Below are 19,390 nucleotides of genomic sequence, written 5' to 3'. Positions count from 1 at the left end.
AATAAGTATGTGTGTTTGTGATTTCCCCCCCCCAGAAGTATGAAATGCTAGATAAATGAGGTATTGCACATCAGACTAAAACACAGGTCAAAAACCAGCCAACAAAGAGTACTCATGGCAGATCCAACCTCAAATAATTATCATCAACAATACTGACATTACTGCTGTTCATGGAAAGCAACAACATGGGGCAGTATGGGTCTAAGTAAGAAATCCACTGCTGTCATTCTAGATCATCCACTATTTTACCTATCTAATACTCACCCATCACTTTGATTGGCACTGTTCATATAAATGTGGACTTGAAGACAAGATCTGTAAAGCTTTTTAAAAGAGAATACTGAATATATATCTTTTATTAGTCGTTTTGTGTCACAGTTCTGAACATTAATCATGATATTCTACTGATTTAGATGATGTAGAACATATAATCAGAGAATCTCAGTTGGAAGTTAGATGCCAGGAGTTCAATTCCCCAGCACACACAGTTAATACTTCATATAATATACTGACATAATCTATCCTTTGCTTGAACATTTATAATAATCAGGATTCTGTCACCTTAAAGGGTTGAGCAATCCAATTTTACACCAATATTTGTTACCAAGTTCTTTCTTACACTAGGCATAAGAATGAATGAGGATTACTTATTAATCTCAAAGTACAAGTGTATACAGTGAATGAATGTTCTTTCTTGTGATTTGTTTAAATTGATATACCTGTGATCCTTGGCAAGTCACTTAACCTGTTTTCCCTCAGTTTCCTCAACTTTAAAATGAGGATAACATCACCAATTTGCAAGATTGTTAAGAGGATCAAATGATATAGCATTTGTAATAGAAGCTAAGTAAATTCTCCTTCCTTTCCCTTCAGAATGATAATTTATGCCCTTAGGAGATATATTAAGATAGAACTAGCTTATTTAAACCTATCCCCAGAAAACAGGATGGTTCAATTGTTCCTCTTTATTGTCACTGACTCACTTTCTAAAGTCTGATGCTTACACTTCTAATCTTTGATGTTCTCTTATTGTCACTATTCACCTGTCACTTATTTCAAGTTTCTTTTGACATAAGTAAGGTTATATTATGCCAGTGTAAGTAGAAGCTTGTAGTAACTATTTACTTCTGAGTAGTCCTGACTTATTCTTTGCCTTCTAAAAATGTATTTCAGCCTTTTGGCTGAAATTTTGGTTTAAAGGGCTCAAACACAAAAAGAATTGAAGATCTTTGCATGTTATAGTAATAGAAAGATCACTGACTTTGGTGAATTTCAAATGAGACCTGGTAGTTTCTGCTATAAAACTAACTAGTTATGCAACTCTGGACACAACCTGTGCTAAGCATTCATTCATCTTTGATGGATGAAATGGTCTAAATCAACAGTTTCTCCCTTTCTGGTGAAGAGTAAAGCTGTATAATTATAGTAGTTACAGTGGCTAAAGAAGTTAAGGAGCAGAGTATAGGAAAGAGTAGACATAGCTGGAAGCATGTCCCTCCAAAATGGTAATTACATTTCTCTATTAGATTCTAAGCTCCTTGAGAGTTGAGAGCATCTTCTATCTCTTTTTGTAACCCAAGCATATTTAGCACAGTCCCTGACACATAGTAGGTGCTTAATAAATATTTACTGAATACCAACGTGTACTGAACTAAATTATCCCTAGTAGTAGATTATCCCTTTCAGTTACAAATTCTATGATCCCACCTAAGGTGAAATAGTACAACCCATTATCAGTAGAAATTTATATGTTCAGTCTTTTTTGTTTGTTTGTTTAGTCCAAATCTTCATGACCCCATTTAGCGTTTTCATGGCAAAGATACTGGAGTGGTTTGTCATTTCCTTCTCCAACTCATTTCACAGATGAGGAAACTGATTTAAGTGATTTGCCCAGAATCACACAACTAGTAATTGTCTGAGGTCAGATTTGAAATTAGCTCAAATCTTCCAGACTTCACGTCCAGTATGCCAACCACTGAATCACCTAGCTATCCTACAAGTTTTTTACAAATCCTTAAAAATGCAATATATACTTCACAATCATAAGGCACTACATAAAAACAAGTTATTAAAAAATGTTAAGTTTTTCTTTGGTTTCTTTGGATTTCTAATTTCAATCCAATAAGTACTTAGGTAGTTGCAATGACCACTGAGGTTATATAGAACAAGAGTCATTGCATGCCATTTCCTTCTTTTCAAATGAGTTAAATCATTTCACCCAATAATAAATCTTCATGTTTGCCTACATTAGGACTTTTAAAGATGTACATGAGGGGCAGCTAGGTAGCATAGTAGAGAGAGCACCAGCCCTAGAGCCAAGAGGACTTGAGTTCAAATGCACTCTCAAGACAGAGATTCACTATCTGTGTGACCTTGGGCAAGTCACTTAACCCCGTCTCACCAAAAAAAAAAAAAAGAAAAAAAGAAAAACAGCTATGATGTCTTCCTTCTGTAGCTCCATAATTGCCTTTTGAAGTTAAGAACAGGCTTATCAACAAATGAAACCAAGCAAATTTAATTGGTCCAACTGAACAACATGTCTCTTTTAACTTGTTTAAAAAAAATTCAGGAAACAAATATATTCTAAAACTTAAGCTAACTGGGGCATCGTGATGCTTTTAATTACAAAGAAAATTTTTTACGTCAAGATACTAACTTCATAACAAATGTTAAAATGGTAAAATGTCAACACTTAAGAACAGAAATTCTCAACTTGCCTACCTACTTTGCTTTAAAATTACATGAACCAAAACAAGAGTGGCTATTCTATTTCCTTCTCAGCCTTCTTTTTCAAAAGCCTAATTAATCCTAGGTTCTTTTGGCTTCCCCAAACCTACCACTTGCCTTCAGACTTCATCAATAGTTTTAAATAATATTAGCACCATAGTGTCTTTTTTTCTTTTGGAAAAAAAAAGAAAAACTGAAATTTATTATATGTGTATATAATTATAATTGCTATTATTCAGGGCTAGAATAATCCCCACTTCCTTTAGCCTGCCTGTGCATGTACTTATATAGCTGTTCTTTACAGCCCAGGTGCCATAGTTTAATAATATGCATAACCATATACAATAACTGACCTTTTATAACACTTTAAAGTTTGCATATTTAAAAAAAAACAAAGTTTGCATATAAGTTATATATATATATATATATATATATAAAATCTATTTTAATCTCTGCAAGTACAGTATTAAAAACATTACTGACCTTAGAATAAAAGAATCTGGGTTCTAATTCTGCTTCTTTTACTTTTTTTTCTCAGTGACCTTGGGCAAGTCTTTGACTTTAAAAAATGTTAGCACCATATTTTCAAAATCCAGAGATACCAGTCTTATTAGTTATGGTCTTAAAATGCTATCTTTGTGCTCAAAGATTAATGGAGAATGGTTAACATCCATCTTAATCTGCCATCACCCAGACAAAAGTACTCCAAAAATTAGTCAAGTTTGATAAAATTTAACATTTTGTGACCCTATTCATTCCCCTCTCAGTACTGCTTCTGACTTTCTAGATTGTGTCATTTCTTAGCTTTAGTCTCAACCTGCAACTTCTTCAGAAATTGGGACATTCTCCTCTGTTTGAACATCCATCAGCCATGGGCCCCCTTCTTCTACTAAAGAATTCCTTCCTAAACTTCCATTTTGGAGATGGGTCCCTAACTTGTGAAACTTCATTTCCTTCCAGGAAATGAAAACACTAATTTCAACTCCTGCCTAAAAAAAAAAAAAAAAATCCTAGCACTTCATAAATATTAGTTGACAATGACCATAAATAGGATTTTTGTGACCAATTCCATTTGCAATTACTTTGATAAAAGCTTTTTTTAGAAATACTATAAAATGTCTACTATTTACACTTAATCACAAGTCTCATTTAAAGTAAAGATTTTTTTAAAAGCTGGCTCACATGGTGGAGCCAAAATGGTGAAGAAAAGGCTGTGACTTTCCCTCTCTGAACACCTTTAAATAAGATCATAAAAGAATTCCCGGAGCAAAAGAACCCACAAAAATCCAAGGTGAAATAATTTTCCAGTCGGCAAAGACGACTGGTGAAAGTGGAACACAGTCCAGAACTGTCTGAAGACCAGGCCCCAGAAAACCAGGAGCAGGTCTTGGGAACCTGTGGCAGTGGCAGTTAGCAGTGGCTGCTTCCAGAGCACTCAACCCACAGATGTTAAGGAGGTCAAACAAGTTACCAGAAGGCGATTACAAGGTTTCTGCTGACAATAGTTGCAAGACTCTATTGCTTTGATCATAGTTGGACCTGGGTCACAGTTCCAGGGCAGAAAAAAATGCTTGTGATGGCTTGAACACCAGAGCACAGTTCAGGAGAATAATAAACACACTTCCCCTTACATCATACAACTTTGGAAGAAATATAATCTTACAGGTCCCTAGAAGTATCTCTGAAAACAACTGTACAAAACCCCTGAAGCTTGGGACAGGGCACTGTCCACCCTGAAAGTAGAGTCCCACTTTAGCAATGGGTTCAAAGTCAAGTAATAGACTGGAAAAAATGAGCAAAAAATTTTGACTATATTATGGTGACAAAGAAGATCAAAACACACACTCGGAAAATAACAAAATCAAAATTCCTATATCCAAAGCTTCCTTAAAAAAAAAAAAAAAGCCTTAGGTTATGGGGAAAGCTCAAAAAGGATTTTGAAAATCAACAAAGAGAGGTAGAAGAAAAAGTGGGAGAAAATCATGAAAAAAGTTGACAGCTGTAAAAAAGAAACAAAAAAAATACTGAAAAAAATAACATCTTAAAAAACAGACTAGGATGAATGGTAAAAAAAGATTAAAAAAGTCACTGAGGAAAAGAATGACCTAAAAAAAAAAAAAAAAAAAAAAAAGCAGAATTGGTTAAATTGAAAAGGAGATACACGAAAGCACACTGAAAAAAAAAATTCCTTAAAAATTAGAATTGAGTAAATGGAAGCTATTAACTTTAAGACCAAATAAAACAAAACCAAATGAATGAAAAAATACTAGAACAACAAGTATAGATTCAGGAAAGATAATTTAAAATTTATGGGATTACCTGAAAGCCATAAAAAAAAAAAAAAAAAAAAAAAAAAAACCATCTAGACATCATCATTCAAGAAACTGTCAAGGAAAAATACCATAATATTCTAGAACCAAAGTAAAAGAGAAATTGAAAGACTACTAATCAACTCCTGAAAGAGATCCCAAAATGAAAACTTCAAGCAATATTATAGCCAAATTCCAGAACTTCCAGGCCAAGGAGAAAATACTGCAAGCAGCCAGAAACAATTCAAGAATGGTGAAGTCGAAACTAGGATAATACAAGATTTAGCAACTTCTACATTAAAGGACTGGAGGGCTTGGAATATGATGTTGCAGAAGGCAAAGGTGCTAGAATAACCCAAAATCACCTACCCAGCAAAACTGAGTATAATTCTGGGGGGGAGGAGGAGAGGAAAAAATGATGTTCAAAAAAAGATTTTTAAGCATTCATGATGAAAAGACCAGATTTGAATAGAAAGTTTGATTTTCAAATGCAAGATTCAAGAGAAACATAAAAAGGTAAACAGGAAAAGAAATTATAAGGGACTTAATAAAAAGTTGCGTTCCCTACAGAATTGAAAAAAAGAACCAACCAAAAAAAAAAAAAAATTAAGATTCAACTTAGTACAAAAAGACAGCAAATACTTTGAAGAGAAGCATCCATGTTAGAAAAGAGGAAGTAGAAGTAGTTCATTCTGATTCATCTGGGAAGCAGGATATACTAGCCTTAGAAGCTCAGAATTAAGAATGCTGAGATCTGCTTTATCAGAAAAGGACAAACTTCTTGGTGAATAAAGATAGCTGGGTAAACTGTTAAAATAATAAACTGCCACATAATGTTAACTATCATGTATGAAATCGAAGACAAAAATAAGGGTTCAATAACACAAGCTTTATAAAAGAACTTTTGTTATAGTAAGAAATTGGAAACAAAGTAGCAACCCATCAATTTCAAACCATTAGTTTGAAAGAACTACAGTATGCAATACAAACATGATTATACATGGTAAAAAAAAAAAAATTTGGAAAATCAGGAAGATTTTTATGAACTGATGCAGAGCAAAATAACATACATAATGAGTAAATGAAAAGATTGCTAAAATAAGAACTAGATAACAAGTAATGAAATCTACTTTCAGGGCAAAGAAGTGGGGGAACACAATGACCTGGGGTAAATATGTAACACCATTACTCTGAATGTTTTTTTATTTTTTAGTTATAAGGAAGGATTTATTTTGGAAAGGGAGAAGGAATTATCCTCCCTAGAAATGACTGATGTAAATAAAAAACATCAACAAAACTTTTTAAGCCTACTGCAACATGCAGTATGGTACCTTCCATTTGAGGAAAATGCTACTTAGGTACAGTGATAGTGAGACTCCAGAAGTTCAATAAAACTACTTCTACTTATTTTGCAAATAGAACAAGGCAACTAAAAAAACTGAACTGTAAGTTTCATTTTAAAAGAAAATTGGTTTTCCTGGATAAAAAACTTACATTAAAAAAAAAAAAACATTAAAATGGGAGTATGAAGTTCAAAAGTAGCAGAAGCCATCTTCTTAAAACTTTTTAATATTATCACTTAATACTAACTTGTTTATGCAAATTTTAGTTCATCCAAAGTTAAAACTGTGTTATATTAACCAACTAATTTCTGTTTTAACAGCTGGATTAGTCCTATGCAGCAAGTTTTAAAAGATAATTACTTTAATACTTGGGTAAATCCTTTAATTCTGAACTAGAGAGTGAAGCATATTCTCAATTATCACCTTTTAAATCATCTGAATTACTTATCCCCAAGAAATAGTAGTCAGTAAATTATTTTTCTACTTCAGCTGATTCTTTCATTCAGTGAAGTGCATCTCTTGAAATGAAATTGTCTGTCTATATTACCTAAATAAGTAGATTTTCCTTAACACGGTTCCATTCCCGGATTGTGGGATATGTAGCTCTTAATCTAAGTTCCTAGCCATCATAGTGGCCAAGAATTAAAAGGTCCCCGTCACTTCTTTCCTTCGATCTTCAATTCAAATCCAAATCAGCAGCACCTACGGGTGAGCCTTCCTCTTTCTTAAATAGAAGTAATGAGATTGCTTCCTGAGGCGCGCTAGATTAAGATGGAGTGAGCACCCCAAGGCCTGACAGGCGTGTGCAGCAAGTACCCCAACTGCCCGAGAAGGGCCCGGAGCAGCCAGTTTGACAACTACTGGGAAACAGGAATCCAGGAAAAGAAAGCGGAGGTGGTTTCAAATTAAACGCCGCTCTTTTCCCATCGCACCCCAGTCCTTAGAAGCTGTGGGTTTAAAATACGTTTCCCCCCTTCCCCCACCCTACCTTCTAAACCTAAAAGTCATCGCTCAGATAAGCGCAGGACGCTCCGGGGGTGGAGTGAGCCAGAGCCCTTCCCCCCTCCAACGCGGGGGTCTCACACCGAGGTAGACGCTATGACATTCCCCTTTCTACTACCGCCATCCCACATGCCCCTTCGGGGACACCTCTACCCCCCCTCCACGGGGGCCTAAAATCAACGACTTAGGTCGGGGTGGAAGGAGAAAAGGACAGAGGGACCCTCCAGGCTCCTTCGCTCCGCACCGCCACGCCCCATTGCGGGTTAAGGCCCCAGTAGGGGGAAGAGGAGCGTAACAAGAGGGGGGCGTCAGGCCAGGCCAAGGGGTGAGGCAGGAAGGGCCGAGGACGGAAAAGGCCTCACCTTGACCCTGATTTCATAGGTGGTGAAGCGGCCTCGGCCGACCCCCACAGTCTGCGGGTTGCTCACGTCTATCTCAAGGAAGTTGCTGGGCGGCCCGTAGGCGTCATTCAGGTTCTGCGGTTTGGTGATCAGCCGCCGGGTGTCCGCTACGGTCTCCGCCATTTCGCCGCTTCTCCCTCCTCCTCCTCCTCCTTCTCCTCTAGCCGCCGCCGCCGCCGCTGCTTCTTCAACCTCCACCACCACCACCGCCGCCGCCGCCGCCCACCCGGGGGAAACCGAGCTCGAGCTCGCGCGTTCCCGCACGCCGGACGCACTCACGCACGCGCGCGCGCGTTCTATCCTAACTGGCTCGCTCTCCCCACCCTCGGGAACTTTGGGGAGGCTGGGTCGCCCGGCTGTGGGAAATCCTCCAGTATCCCGAGGGGAAAACAGCTGATTCAAGTGCGGGAAAACACAAGCGCACGCAGAATAGCCGTAGGGAGGCCCCGGAGAAGAGAGAGGGAGTAAGGAGCAGCGCGAAGGGGCGGGAGTGTCTTCTAAGCGGGGGAAGGGAAACGCGAAAGGCACCATGGAACTTGTAGTCTTGCCGGCTCCTTCGCCCAATGCTAAAAGCAACGTGCTTGTGGAGTAAGAGCGGGGGCCAGGTAAGACTACAATTCCCACAGTGCACATGGAGAAGAGCGCACACAATGGAGGGGTTTGGGCCAAGACTGTTCCAGGGCCCGCCCGTAGAGAAAACTGGGGGAAAAAATGGGATGGGCTCCTCAGCCTGTTTCTTCTGTGTCAGCGATGCGGGGGCTGAGGTGGCTAGAACGCCGGAAATGACAGTCACGAGAAAGGGAATCGTGGCGGGGGAAGGGTTAAGAGAGCTATAACTCTATTGAAAATTGCCATGGTCTGAGGACAAAACTCAAAGCAAAAGCAAAGGAATGTGCGGCCAAAGCTGACGATTTCACCCCGCCCCGTTGTTCTAATGAAACACTGATAGAAGCCAAGTAGTCAAATTCTACAGTAGAAAGAATGCCGGGCCTGAAGTTTGGAAGATCTGAGTTCAAATTCATCTTTAGACGCTTACTGGCTTTGTGACTGGGCAAATGTCTTACCTTTGCCTCAGTTTCCTTAACTATAAAATGGAAATAGCAGTACCTGCCTCCCCGGGTTGTAAAGAGGATCAAATGAGGCTGTATTCCTAAAAGGGCCTGGAACATTGTACTCCTCCCCACCTCCTAGGAAGACAAGGTCACGTGGTCACGTGGTTCTTTCACAATCTCAAAGATAAGCATGTTCAATATTTTTTTTCCTATCTATGACCTTGAAGAAATCGCCTGTTTGCTTCTAGTTTGCCATTTTACACCAAGACAATGATAATAGTGTCATGTCTTTTAATGGGTCACTTCAGCTATCTAGATAAGCCTGAGAACGGATTTTGTCAGCGTCCAATGATGATATGTATATATATATACAAAATAGCACTTTTTCTCAAAACAATGTGAATAAACAGTTAAACAGTCCAGAAGCATTACAAATGAAGAAACAGGTAATTTTTGTCACACGGCTAGTGCCAAAACAGGAACAAATCTAGGTGTCCTGAGGATTCAACTATCTCTACCACACTACCATGTCCAATATTTTCTCTATTACAGGATCAGAGAATTTCAGACTTAGGGACATCAGAGACTAGTCCAAACTAAATCTGGACAGCAATTCCCTGTACAGTACCCAAATAATGGTCAACCGATCTTTGCTTAAGTCCGTTAGCCAATAAATATTAAGCATCTACTATGGACTAGAGATGGCAGAGTGGATAGAGTGTTGACCATGGAGTTAGGATGACTTGAGTTCAAATACAACCTCAAACACTTGCTTGAACATAAGGCTCCACATATCTTCTGAACAGGATAACCAATGGTTCCACATATGGATGGTGTGGTGCTGGCTGATGGAGTTTTCCTGTGTTTTCTTGGTGTTAATTGTTAGGTCAAAACGAGCACAAGTGCCAGAGAATTGATCCATACTTTGTTGCATCTCAGCTTTGGAGGCTGTATTGAGTGCACAATCAACTGCAAACAAACAAAAAAAAAAAAATCATTTAACTGTGTTTGCCTTAGTTTCTGTAAAATAAACTAGAGAAGGAAATGGCAATCCACTCTAGTATCTTTGCCAAGAGAACCCCAAATGGGGTCCAGAAGAATTGTATACAATTGAACAAAACAACATGGACTGGAGTTACAAAAAAAAAAAAAAAAAAAAAAAAAAAAAAAAAGCAAAAGAGAGCTCCTGCCCTCCAAGGACAATGTGTAAACAGCTATGTACAAACTATGTATAGGAGAAATAGAAATTAATCAACAGAAGGAAGGCATTAGAAATTAGGAAAGAAAGAAAAAAACTTCCAGTAGACTTAAGCTAAGACCTAAAAGAACCCAGGGAAGCAGGGATGTAGTGATGAGGAGGAAAGATATTCCATGTATGAGTGACAGCCTGAGAAAATGCTTTGAGTCTTGATATAGTGTCTCATGGGAGAAATAGCAAGGAGACTTGTGATACTGAACTTGAAGAGTTTATTGGGAGTTGATGGCATAGTGTAAAGTGTAAGAAGAATGGACATGTAGGAGGGGGGACTGGATTTGAATGCCAAACAGGATTTTATATTTGATCCTGGAAGTGATAAAAAGCCACTGGAGTTTATGGGGAGGAGGGGCAGGAAGATGACATGGTGCTTTAGGAAAATCACTTGGCAGTTGAACAGAGAATCTAGTCAAGTGGGGAAATGCTTGTGGCAGACAGACCAACCTGCATTATCCCACTATTTCAATACTGCAAGCAAAAAGTGATAAGGTCCTATACCAGAGTGGTGAGGAGAAAAGGGAGTATATATAGGAAGGATATATGGGAGAGGTGCTCTAAAGTGAAATCAACAAGCCTTAGCAACAGATTGAATATGGGGGAGTGAAAGATAGTAAGGAGTCAAAAATGACACCTAAGCTGTGGGCCTGGAGGAAATGCAAGGGTGGTGGTGCTCACAATTGTAATAAAAATAAATTTGGAAGATTTGGGAGAAAGGATACTGAATTCAGTTTTGGATTTAATGACTTTAAAATGTATATAGGACATCTAGTATGAAATATCTATTGGCATTTGGAGATACTGAACTGGAAGTCATCAGATGTTAGAGCTGGGTAAGTAGTCTAGAGAATTGACATAGAAATAATTGAATCCATGGAGCTGAGATCACCAAGTGAAGTAATATATAAGAAGAGAAGACAGCCTATGGCAGAGCCATCTGGGATATAAAGCAGACTGAGAAGGAGCATTGCCAAAATGACTATTTTATGGCGAACTCACACAGGGCAAGCATTCACAAGGTGATCAGAAAAAACAAGAGAGGGACACTCACAAGAACTTTGGAGTGATTATATGATATGGAAGACTCTGGTAACCAGACTTTATCTCTACCTAACAACCACTTAATCTTATCATGGCAAGAACAGACCTAACTAACCATTGTGTATCCAATGAATGGTGAGTAGCATAATACTTGACTTTGGAAAAAACACATCAGATGAAGTCCATAGTTGAATTCAAGTTGGAGGCTGAAAGAAGTGCTAATTGGGGGAGGGGGGGAACCTATCAAATCAACCTGTCAATGAATCAATTTTTAAGAAATTATTAAGTTAATTAATTCAATTATTAAATTAAAGTAATTAAATTAATTAAATTATTAAGTGTCTACTATAAGCTAGTATTGTGTTGGTTCTAGAGATACAAAGACGAGAAACTTATATTCCCATCGGGGAAAGAATGACTACACACATATAGACAAAATATATAGTAAACACATCCTTTTAGCTTAGTCCTATTATACCTAAGGAACCTATTTCAGCTTGAGACCTATGCACCTATTTGGAATGAGTACAGTCCTACAGAAACCTGGCCCCTCAAAAAAGGAATCAGGATATTTTGCACTCTTGAGCTATCTATACATCTAAACCCTGAGCCTTAAAGCTGATATTTGGCTCCTGTGTACTTTCTCACCAAAAGGAAGAGGAGAAGGGTATTCAAAGTACACTTTAAATCAAGCTTAGAACAGTTATTTATTTCCTCCATATTTTAGAAAAATGATTTCACAAAGAGACTCACAAGTATACATTTACAAAAACCTAAATAGCAACAGTATCTTGTAATTGTTATTATGCTCACCAGAGAGATACTTTATAAAAACTTCTTTTTTTCTATTTTGACTTAACCCAAGTAAAGTTTCCAACTAGAATATAGAACAGAAAAACAATATTGCATATGAAACCACAAATATCTATTATGTATGAATTACTTTTTCTTTTAGGGATATAATAAAAACATTAAATTTTCAATATGGTCTTGCTTTTCTTTCCTCTTTCTCCTCCTCCTTCCAACCCTATCAATAGTTCCATCTTCCTGTAGAATGTTGATATTTAGAACATCAGGATACTTCTGAGTCATGTAGAATGAAGAACTACAACAAGATTTTCTTCACAACCTCTAAAGTATCTCCAAAATCGAAATTATACAAGAGATTAAAAAAAAATTCAACTGGCTTCACACTCTAAGCAACCAAGGACCCAAATAAAGTAAAAACAAAAACAAGTCAGTAAATTAACGAGAGAATAATACCTAATCTCTAAAATACTTTTTCAGCACCTCAGTGTTATAGCACCTCAGTAATAAGGCAGAAATGGTAAATTTAAAAAGTAAAAATCCCTCACAAATCACAAAACAAAAATAGTCATTGGTTTAGAAATGCAAATAAAAGATCCACATGGAGAGCAATCATCTCACATCCACCTGAATTACTGCAATAACCCAATGGTGGGGCTGCTGTCCTCTAGTCTTTTCTCACAATCTACTCTCCTTTTAGCCCCTTAAGTGATTTTCCTAAAGGGCAAATTTGATAATGCCAACTCATTCCCTACACACACACACACACACACACACACACACACACACACACACACACACCTCAAGTGGCTCCATATTGCCTTTAAAGTCAAATACAAAATGTTCATTTTAGCATTCAGAGTCCTTTATAACCAACCTCCTTCTTTCCTTTCCAGTCTTCTTACACATTACTCCCTGAGGTATACTCACTTTTCATGGCAGTTTTGGTCAAAAAACAAACTCTCAGTGACTCAGTAAAACCTCAGTGGCTGGGTTTGTTGAATATCCAGGGTTTATGGAATTTGGACGATTATTTACTATTGTGTGTTTTGGATCTAATCCAAATGATCTATTTTTTAACCATTGCCAAATTATTTTGATAATTACTACTTTGTCAGGTAGTTTGAAATCTAGTACTGCTTCCTACTTTTCATCCTTTTCCCCTCCTTTATTTCCCTGAAATATTCAAATTTTTTGTTCCTCTTAGAGTTTCATTATTTTTCTTCTAGCTCTATAACGTATTTGGTAGTTTGATTGGCTTGGTACTGAATAAGTAAATTAATTTAGGTAGCTTATTTTTTTCTATTGATTCTGCTTTCTCATGAATGATTCTTTCTCCAATCATTTATTTAGGTTTGTCTTCATTTTCATAAATAGTGGTTTGTAATTGTATTCATATAGTTATTGTGTGTCTTATAGACTTCCAAATATTTATATTCTATAGTTATTTTAAATGAAATTTCTCTCTTCTGTTTTGTTGATAAGCAGAAATGTTAATGTTTTAGGTGGTTTTGCTTTCTAGCTGCAACTTTGCTGAAGTTGTTTCAATTGCTTTTTAGTTTGATTCTCTGAGATTCTCTGATTATACTATATCCTCCAAAACCAATAATCTTGTTTCTTCTTTGTCTATACTTATTGTCTCAGTTTATTTTTTATTTTCTTATTGCCATAGCTAGCATTTCTAGCACTATGTGATATAAAAGTTGTGACAATGGGTATCCTTACCTTGATCTTTTTGGAATAGTCTCTAGTTTGTCCTCATTACAAATAATTCTAGCTCTTAGGCTTAGATATATGCTATTTCCTGTGTTAAGGAAAGGCCCAATTGCTCCCATGTTTTCTAGTGATTTTTTTTAACAAAAATGAGTGTTTTATTTTGTAAAAAGTTTTTCCTGCATATAGTAGTATAATTATATATTTGTTGTTCATTTTGTTAACAAGGTCATTATATTTGAGTTGGATGAAATTATAAATAAATATAATGGGAAAACTGAAAAAGAAATGAGAATTATGGAAGAATGACTTGGAAAGAAGTTAAGATTTTAGCACAAGAGGTACAAAAATTACCCAAGTAACAGATTCCCTAAAAATTATAATGGATCAAATAGAAATTAATGACTTCAGGAGACAACAAGATATATTAAAAAGCCTTTAAAAATAGAAAAACAAATATAAAATTTCTCAGGTTATATCGGGTCACATGACCACGAAAATTAGATCAATGAAGATAACTTAAGATAACTTAAGAATCATTTAACTATCTGAAAGCAATGGCCAAAAAAACCCTAGATATATTTCAAGAAATCATGAAAGAAAACACCCCAGACATACTAGGACAAGAAGTCAAAATTAAAGTAAAATCTATTGATTACTTCCTAAAAGAAACCCCAAAATAAAAATTCCCAGGGACATCATAACAAAAATCCAGAGCTCTAGGTGAAAGAAAAAAAAATGCTGCAAGTAGCCAGAAAGAAAGAATTCAAATACTGGGGTCAATACTGTAAAAGTGAATAATTCTGAAAGACTTAGGAACCCTGATCAAGGAAATAACCATAATTCTAGAGGACTTATGAAGAATATTGCCCATTTTGTGACAGAACACATTTGCATGTGGTCAAGGTAGGAAATGGGAGGTTGGAGGAGGAAAATTCCAGATGTTTGATTTAAAAACTTAAATTAAATTTAAGAATTTAAAATTTTAAGAAAAGAAAGAGCATATTGCTCTTAAGTAAATTAAGAACTTCTTGCCCTTGTCTAATTACTGTTCTAATTTTATCCTCAAATAGAACAGAATTCCTTCCCCCTGAAAATTTCACTTAGTTTCCTTAAAATGATGACCTGAGATGAAAAAAGATTTAGTTCAGAGTATTGTTTTCAGAATTGATAAGGAAAGAGAAATAAGGCTTTCTTATTCAGATTAGATATGGCCTTAAACTAAATGTATTGTCCTAATATTATTTTGTAATATGTATTCTAAATAGGGAAAGGGGGGAGTCATTGTTCTTCCATGTAATCACATGAAAAATGGAGTAAGAGAAACAGTCATTAAAATAACTCAGGTTTTGCCTCACACATAACAAATTGGAAAAGATGGCAAATGACAGCAGTCACTGTTGGACAATGATGTATTGTTGATGAAGTTCTGCATTGGGTAACAGTGTTAAAAAGCAATTTGGAAATATGCTGATAAAGTAACTATACTGTTCTTGATTTAGAGATTCCACTGCTAGACATACACCCCAAGGAACTTGTTGACAACTAGAAAAGGTTCCATATACACCAAAAATTTTATAGTAGTAATTTTTGTGAGAATGAATAACTGGAAACAAAGCAGAAATCCATGAGTGGGGGGATGGCTGAACAAATTGTGGCACATGAATGTACTAGAATAATAAATGTGTATTTGCTAAATGTTTAGCAATTGGCTCTCTGAAAATAAAACATATGCATATCACACAAGTTTAACCTGCAGTATTAACATTTTTTCCATTACTTTCTTCAGCATAGACAATAAAACAATAAATCAAACCCAATCTACAGCATTTCTGAGGTATTAATGCTCACACTTAAGATTTAAAAACTTGCTTTTCTGAACTATTTGAAGCTTTTGGTAATACCTTGGTATTATCCCTTGGTAATACCAGACATAGATATAAGCTGGAATGATCCTCAGACATTTATAGATCTGGAGGGAGTTTTGGGCATCTATACAGTATCTAGATGAGGTCAAGGCTAGCTGCAGTAGAACAATGAAAGGTAGAGAAAGATTGATGTATCAGAGAATTGAAGAGCAACAAAGCACAGTGTTATAAGATGATTATACTCTGACTTTACCATTTGCTGATACTATGAGTCAGGTGGTCTATGGATGTGGGAAAGACAGTTAACTTTCTAGTGAATCTTAGCTCTATAGGGAATGAATAAAAAAATTTTCTTGACTGTCTAGGGAATTTGGCATGATTTATTTCTATCTTTTACATTGCAAATAAATCTTTTTCTTTGTTTAATGTCCTTATTAGACTAAGTGCCTGTCAGGGAACTGAGTACCCTTTTAAGAAAGAAAAATGAATCAGATGTTACAAAGTTCCCAGAATTTCTTGGATGTAGGTACAGTTTTGTGAAGAGAACCCTAAAACTGAATCCAGGCTTTTCTGGATTAGGCCTAAAACCAATATCCTAATAATTTATGTTCAGAATTAGAACAAAATGAGACACACATTATAGGTCATTCCACACTTAACAAAAGACTTATTTAGCCAAGTAGGAGAAGGATATTCAATAAGTATGTGCACTGAGGACACCACGTTTTAATTCAGTACAGTAAAGTTCCCCTACTTCTGTTGCTCATCATGGTCCATTAGCCAAGCATAAGAGTGAGGCGAGGGCTCCTTGCAGCTATTTTGTCTTCAGTCAAAAAGAAAATTATGTCAATAGTTCCCAGAGCATAAGAGTGAGGCTAGGGCTCCTTGCAGCTATTCTGTCTTCAGTCAATAAGAAAATTATGTCAATAGTTCCCAAAGATGGTGTTCAATTCCTTTTGGGGAAAAAGGGTATGGGGAGAAGGAATGATATTGTGATATTTCTTCCATCACAAGGGATCTTCTGACAGCAGGTTTTTATTATTCATTCAACAACATTAAATTCATCTCATTCATTCATTTATTCAAACAAAATTTGTTCTAATACTATAGTAGGCCTTAAAGATATAGAAGTTAATAAGGTATAGAATCTCCTATCAAAAAAAGTCGTAACCATTTGAAATATTTAGAAATAAACCTACTGACTATGATTATCATAGGTGAAGATGTGATTGAAAAATTCAGTGCTCATTACATAGCTCTACCACCATCTTATATATGCAAAATAATTTCTTTGTTGCTATTTAAAGAAGCAGATTTTGTCTGAAATTTTATCTTTAACTATTGGTCAAGTGCAAAGCTCTGGTTGAAAAGATTAATCCCTTTTTGTCTTTTGCCATTATTTTTCTCTTAGATATCCAAAACAATGCACAATGAATTTATATTCTGTTTCATTAAAATATTCACTTTGTCTTCTCTGCTTATAGTTGCCAAACTCCAGCTTGACGTGGAATATATTATATATACACATATATATCTATATGTTTGTGTGTGTGTGTGTATTCTACACAGTTTACTATACCTTCTCTACACATATCTAGTTCAAAATAGTTGTGCCCAGATGGATGATGCCTCTATGTTGATGAAGTACATTATTTTAGGTCCTCAATGTTGGTGATCATGTCCTGCTCCTTTATGCAAAGGGACATTGATGAAGGTCATCTAAGTATTGAGATGTGATACCTATGGAATATATGCTTCATTTTATGGTGGACACATTCAGTTGGTTTTAGATTCTAATATCAGACATACAAAGTGATATATACTGTCTTCCTTAAAAACATAATTCTGTGCCTCAATTATATTCCAGAATATAATATCTCCATATAATTATATTTCTTTAAATCAGTGCTATTCTTTTAAGGATCCCTGAGGGGCCCCCCTTTCAGGGAGTGCAGGAGGAAAAAACTATTTTCATAATTTGAAATATTAATCAAATAAATTGATCACCTTTGGAGTTTTACCTCATTTTTTAATTTTGGGTTTTTATTGAGATAATAATAATACTGACATTTTCATTTCTCATACACTAAATCATCTATCTAAAAACCAAATAAACAAAAGTTCTTTGGGGAATCCTCATTAATTTTTAAGAGTATAAAGGATTCCTGTGATTGAAAAGTCTGAGAACCATTGCCTTAAAAAGGGCAAAGAGAAAGTATTATATGAATTCCTTAAACATAAACCTGTTCTGTCTTACAAATACTTGGAATGTTGAGATACAGTTTCTCTTGCCTTTGTTTATTCATTCTTGTGCAGCTTTCTTATGGGATGATTCCTTTAAAGAATAGATTCTCAACCATTTTTGTATCATTGACTCTTTGGTGAGGTGGTTAAGTCTATGCATCTCTTCTTAGAATGTTTATAAAACACAACATAAAGCACAATAGAGTATCAGAGGAAATAAATTATATTGAATACACTGTATAATATTTTTAAAACACAAGGTTATTAACCCTAGATTAAAGATCTCTGCTCTGCTAGTACTCTAGTTATAAATTTGAAGTAAAAGACTTTGTATTCAGGAAGCAGGGAAGAGTGTGGGGACTGTGTTGAGAATCACTGTTACATACATGTATACATAGAGAGATGTGACAGAGAGAGAGAGAGAGCCAGGAACATGTAGAAAGAAGAGTACTTATCTCATGTAGATTTCAGGCAGAATTTTGCTACAGTTACTTTTGTATCTTCAGAGAAAAAAGATAGCATCCCAGTGATACTATTTAGAATACACAGACAGATCTGTAATCTTGGTGATAAGGAAGTTCTTTTCAGTGGTTCAGATTTTTCCAAGCCTATCTATCCATGTATGGTGATTCTTGTGCATATCCTTCCATAAATTCAATAAAGAGAGTTCACCCAAGGATACTGGAGCTTTCCTTGCTTCTGTAAACTTGTACTGGTCCTTGGTAGTGCAGAGGTGGAGATGGTAACTCAACCCTGGATTGAAATTGAAAATGTTCAATGGCATAGGTTGAAATCTTTTAGGCCAGAGAGTGATGAAAAGCCATAACTAAATTCTTATTCAATTTGATAGCCATAAATATTGTCTGATAAGAAAGAATTAATAGCCACAATATAAAATGAGCTAAGGAACCAGATATAAAAGACAGTAACTGGAACAGTAACAGGGTATAATGTTAGGTTTGAGAAGAGTCTAAAAATTAAAGCAACAATGTGTAACTAATCCAGGTTCTGGCTAAGATAAAGGAGAGGATTATAATTTCTTCAAAGAATTTTCTGAATTTATTGCATTCAGATTTATATAGGCACTAGGTACATTTGTATGTGCAGCATAACCCTGCTCTCAAGCTCCCTCTAAATTTTCTCTAACTGGACAGATATAGTCACCACCTGAATTGCTTTCCATAGCAACAGCCATCTCTAAGTGATGATAAGACTAACCCCTTACTCCTCACTATTTGAAAGATTATTTACATTGAAATCTAACCTAGTTTTTCAGGACATTGATCCTTAATTTTCTTTTTATAATTTTCCTCATCCACCCATATTATTTTCCTTGGAATGCTTATGTCAGTATCCCATCCAAAGTAGCCTAGTTCATGCCAGCTTCCAAATTCCTGCCAGTTTTCTTGGATTTGACATTTTTATTTCTCTTCCTAATTTTTTTCTTTTTTTATATAATAGCTTCCCCCCCAAAAAAATATATGCAAAGATAGTTTTCACCATTCACTCTTGCAAAACCTTGTGTTCCAAATTTTCCTCTTCCTTCCCTCCCTCCCTCCAATATAGTAAACATGTACAATTATTCTCAACATGTTTCCACATTTATCATGCTGCACAAAAAAACACATAAA

General features: G+C 36.0%; 1 protein-coding gene across 1 annotated transcript in view; it reads right to left on the bottom strand.

Moving 5' to 3' along the window:
- SNX3 (sorting nexin 3) overlaps positions 1–8,307 on the bottom strand; it is a 34,358-nt gene extending 26,051 nt beyond the window's left edge. The window contains exon 1 of the mRNA XM_074310147.1: positions 7,744–8,307. Within this exon, the coding sequence (XP_074166248.1) occupies positions 7,744–7,905 (162 nt within the window). The 5' untranslated portion in view covers positions 7,906–8,307. The remainder of the gene's footprint in view (positions 1–7,743) is intronic.
- Positions 8,308–19,390: the final 11,083 nt, after the last annotated feature.

Source organism: Sminthopsis crassicaudata, chromosome 4, assembly GCF_048593235.1.
Source record: "Sminthopsis crassicaudata isolate SCR6 chromosome 4, ASM4859323v1, whole genome shotgun sequence".
NCBI lineage: Eukaryota > Metazoa > Chordata > Mammalia > Dasyuromorphia > Dasyuridae > Sminthopsis > Sminthopsis crassicaudata.
This window is presented reverse-complemented; position numbering and strand designations above follow the sequence as displayed.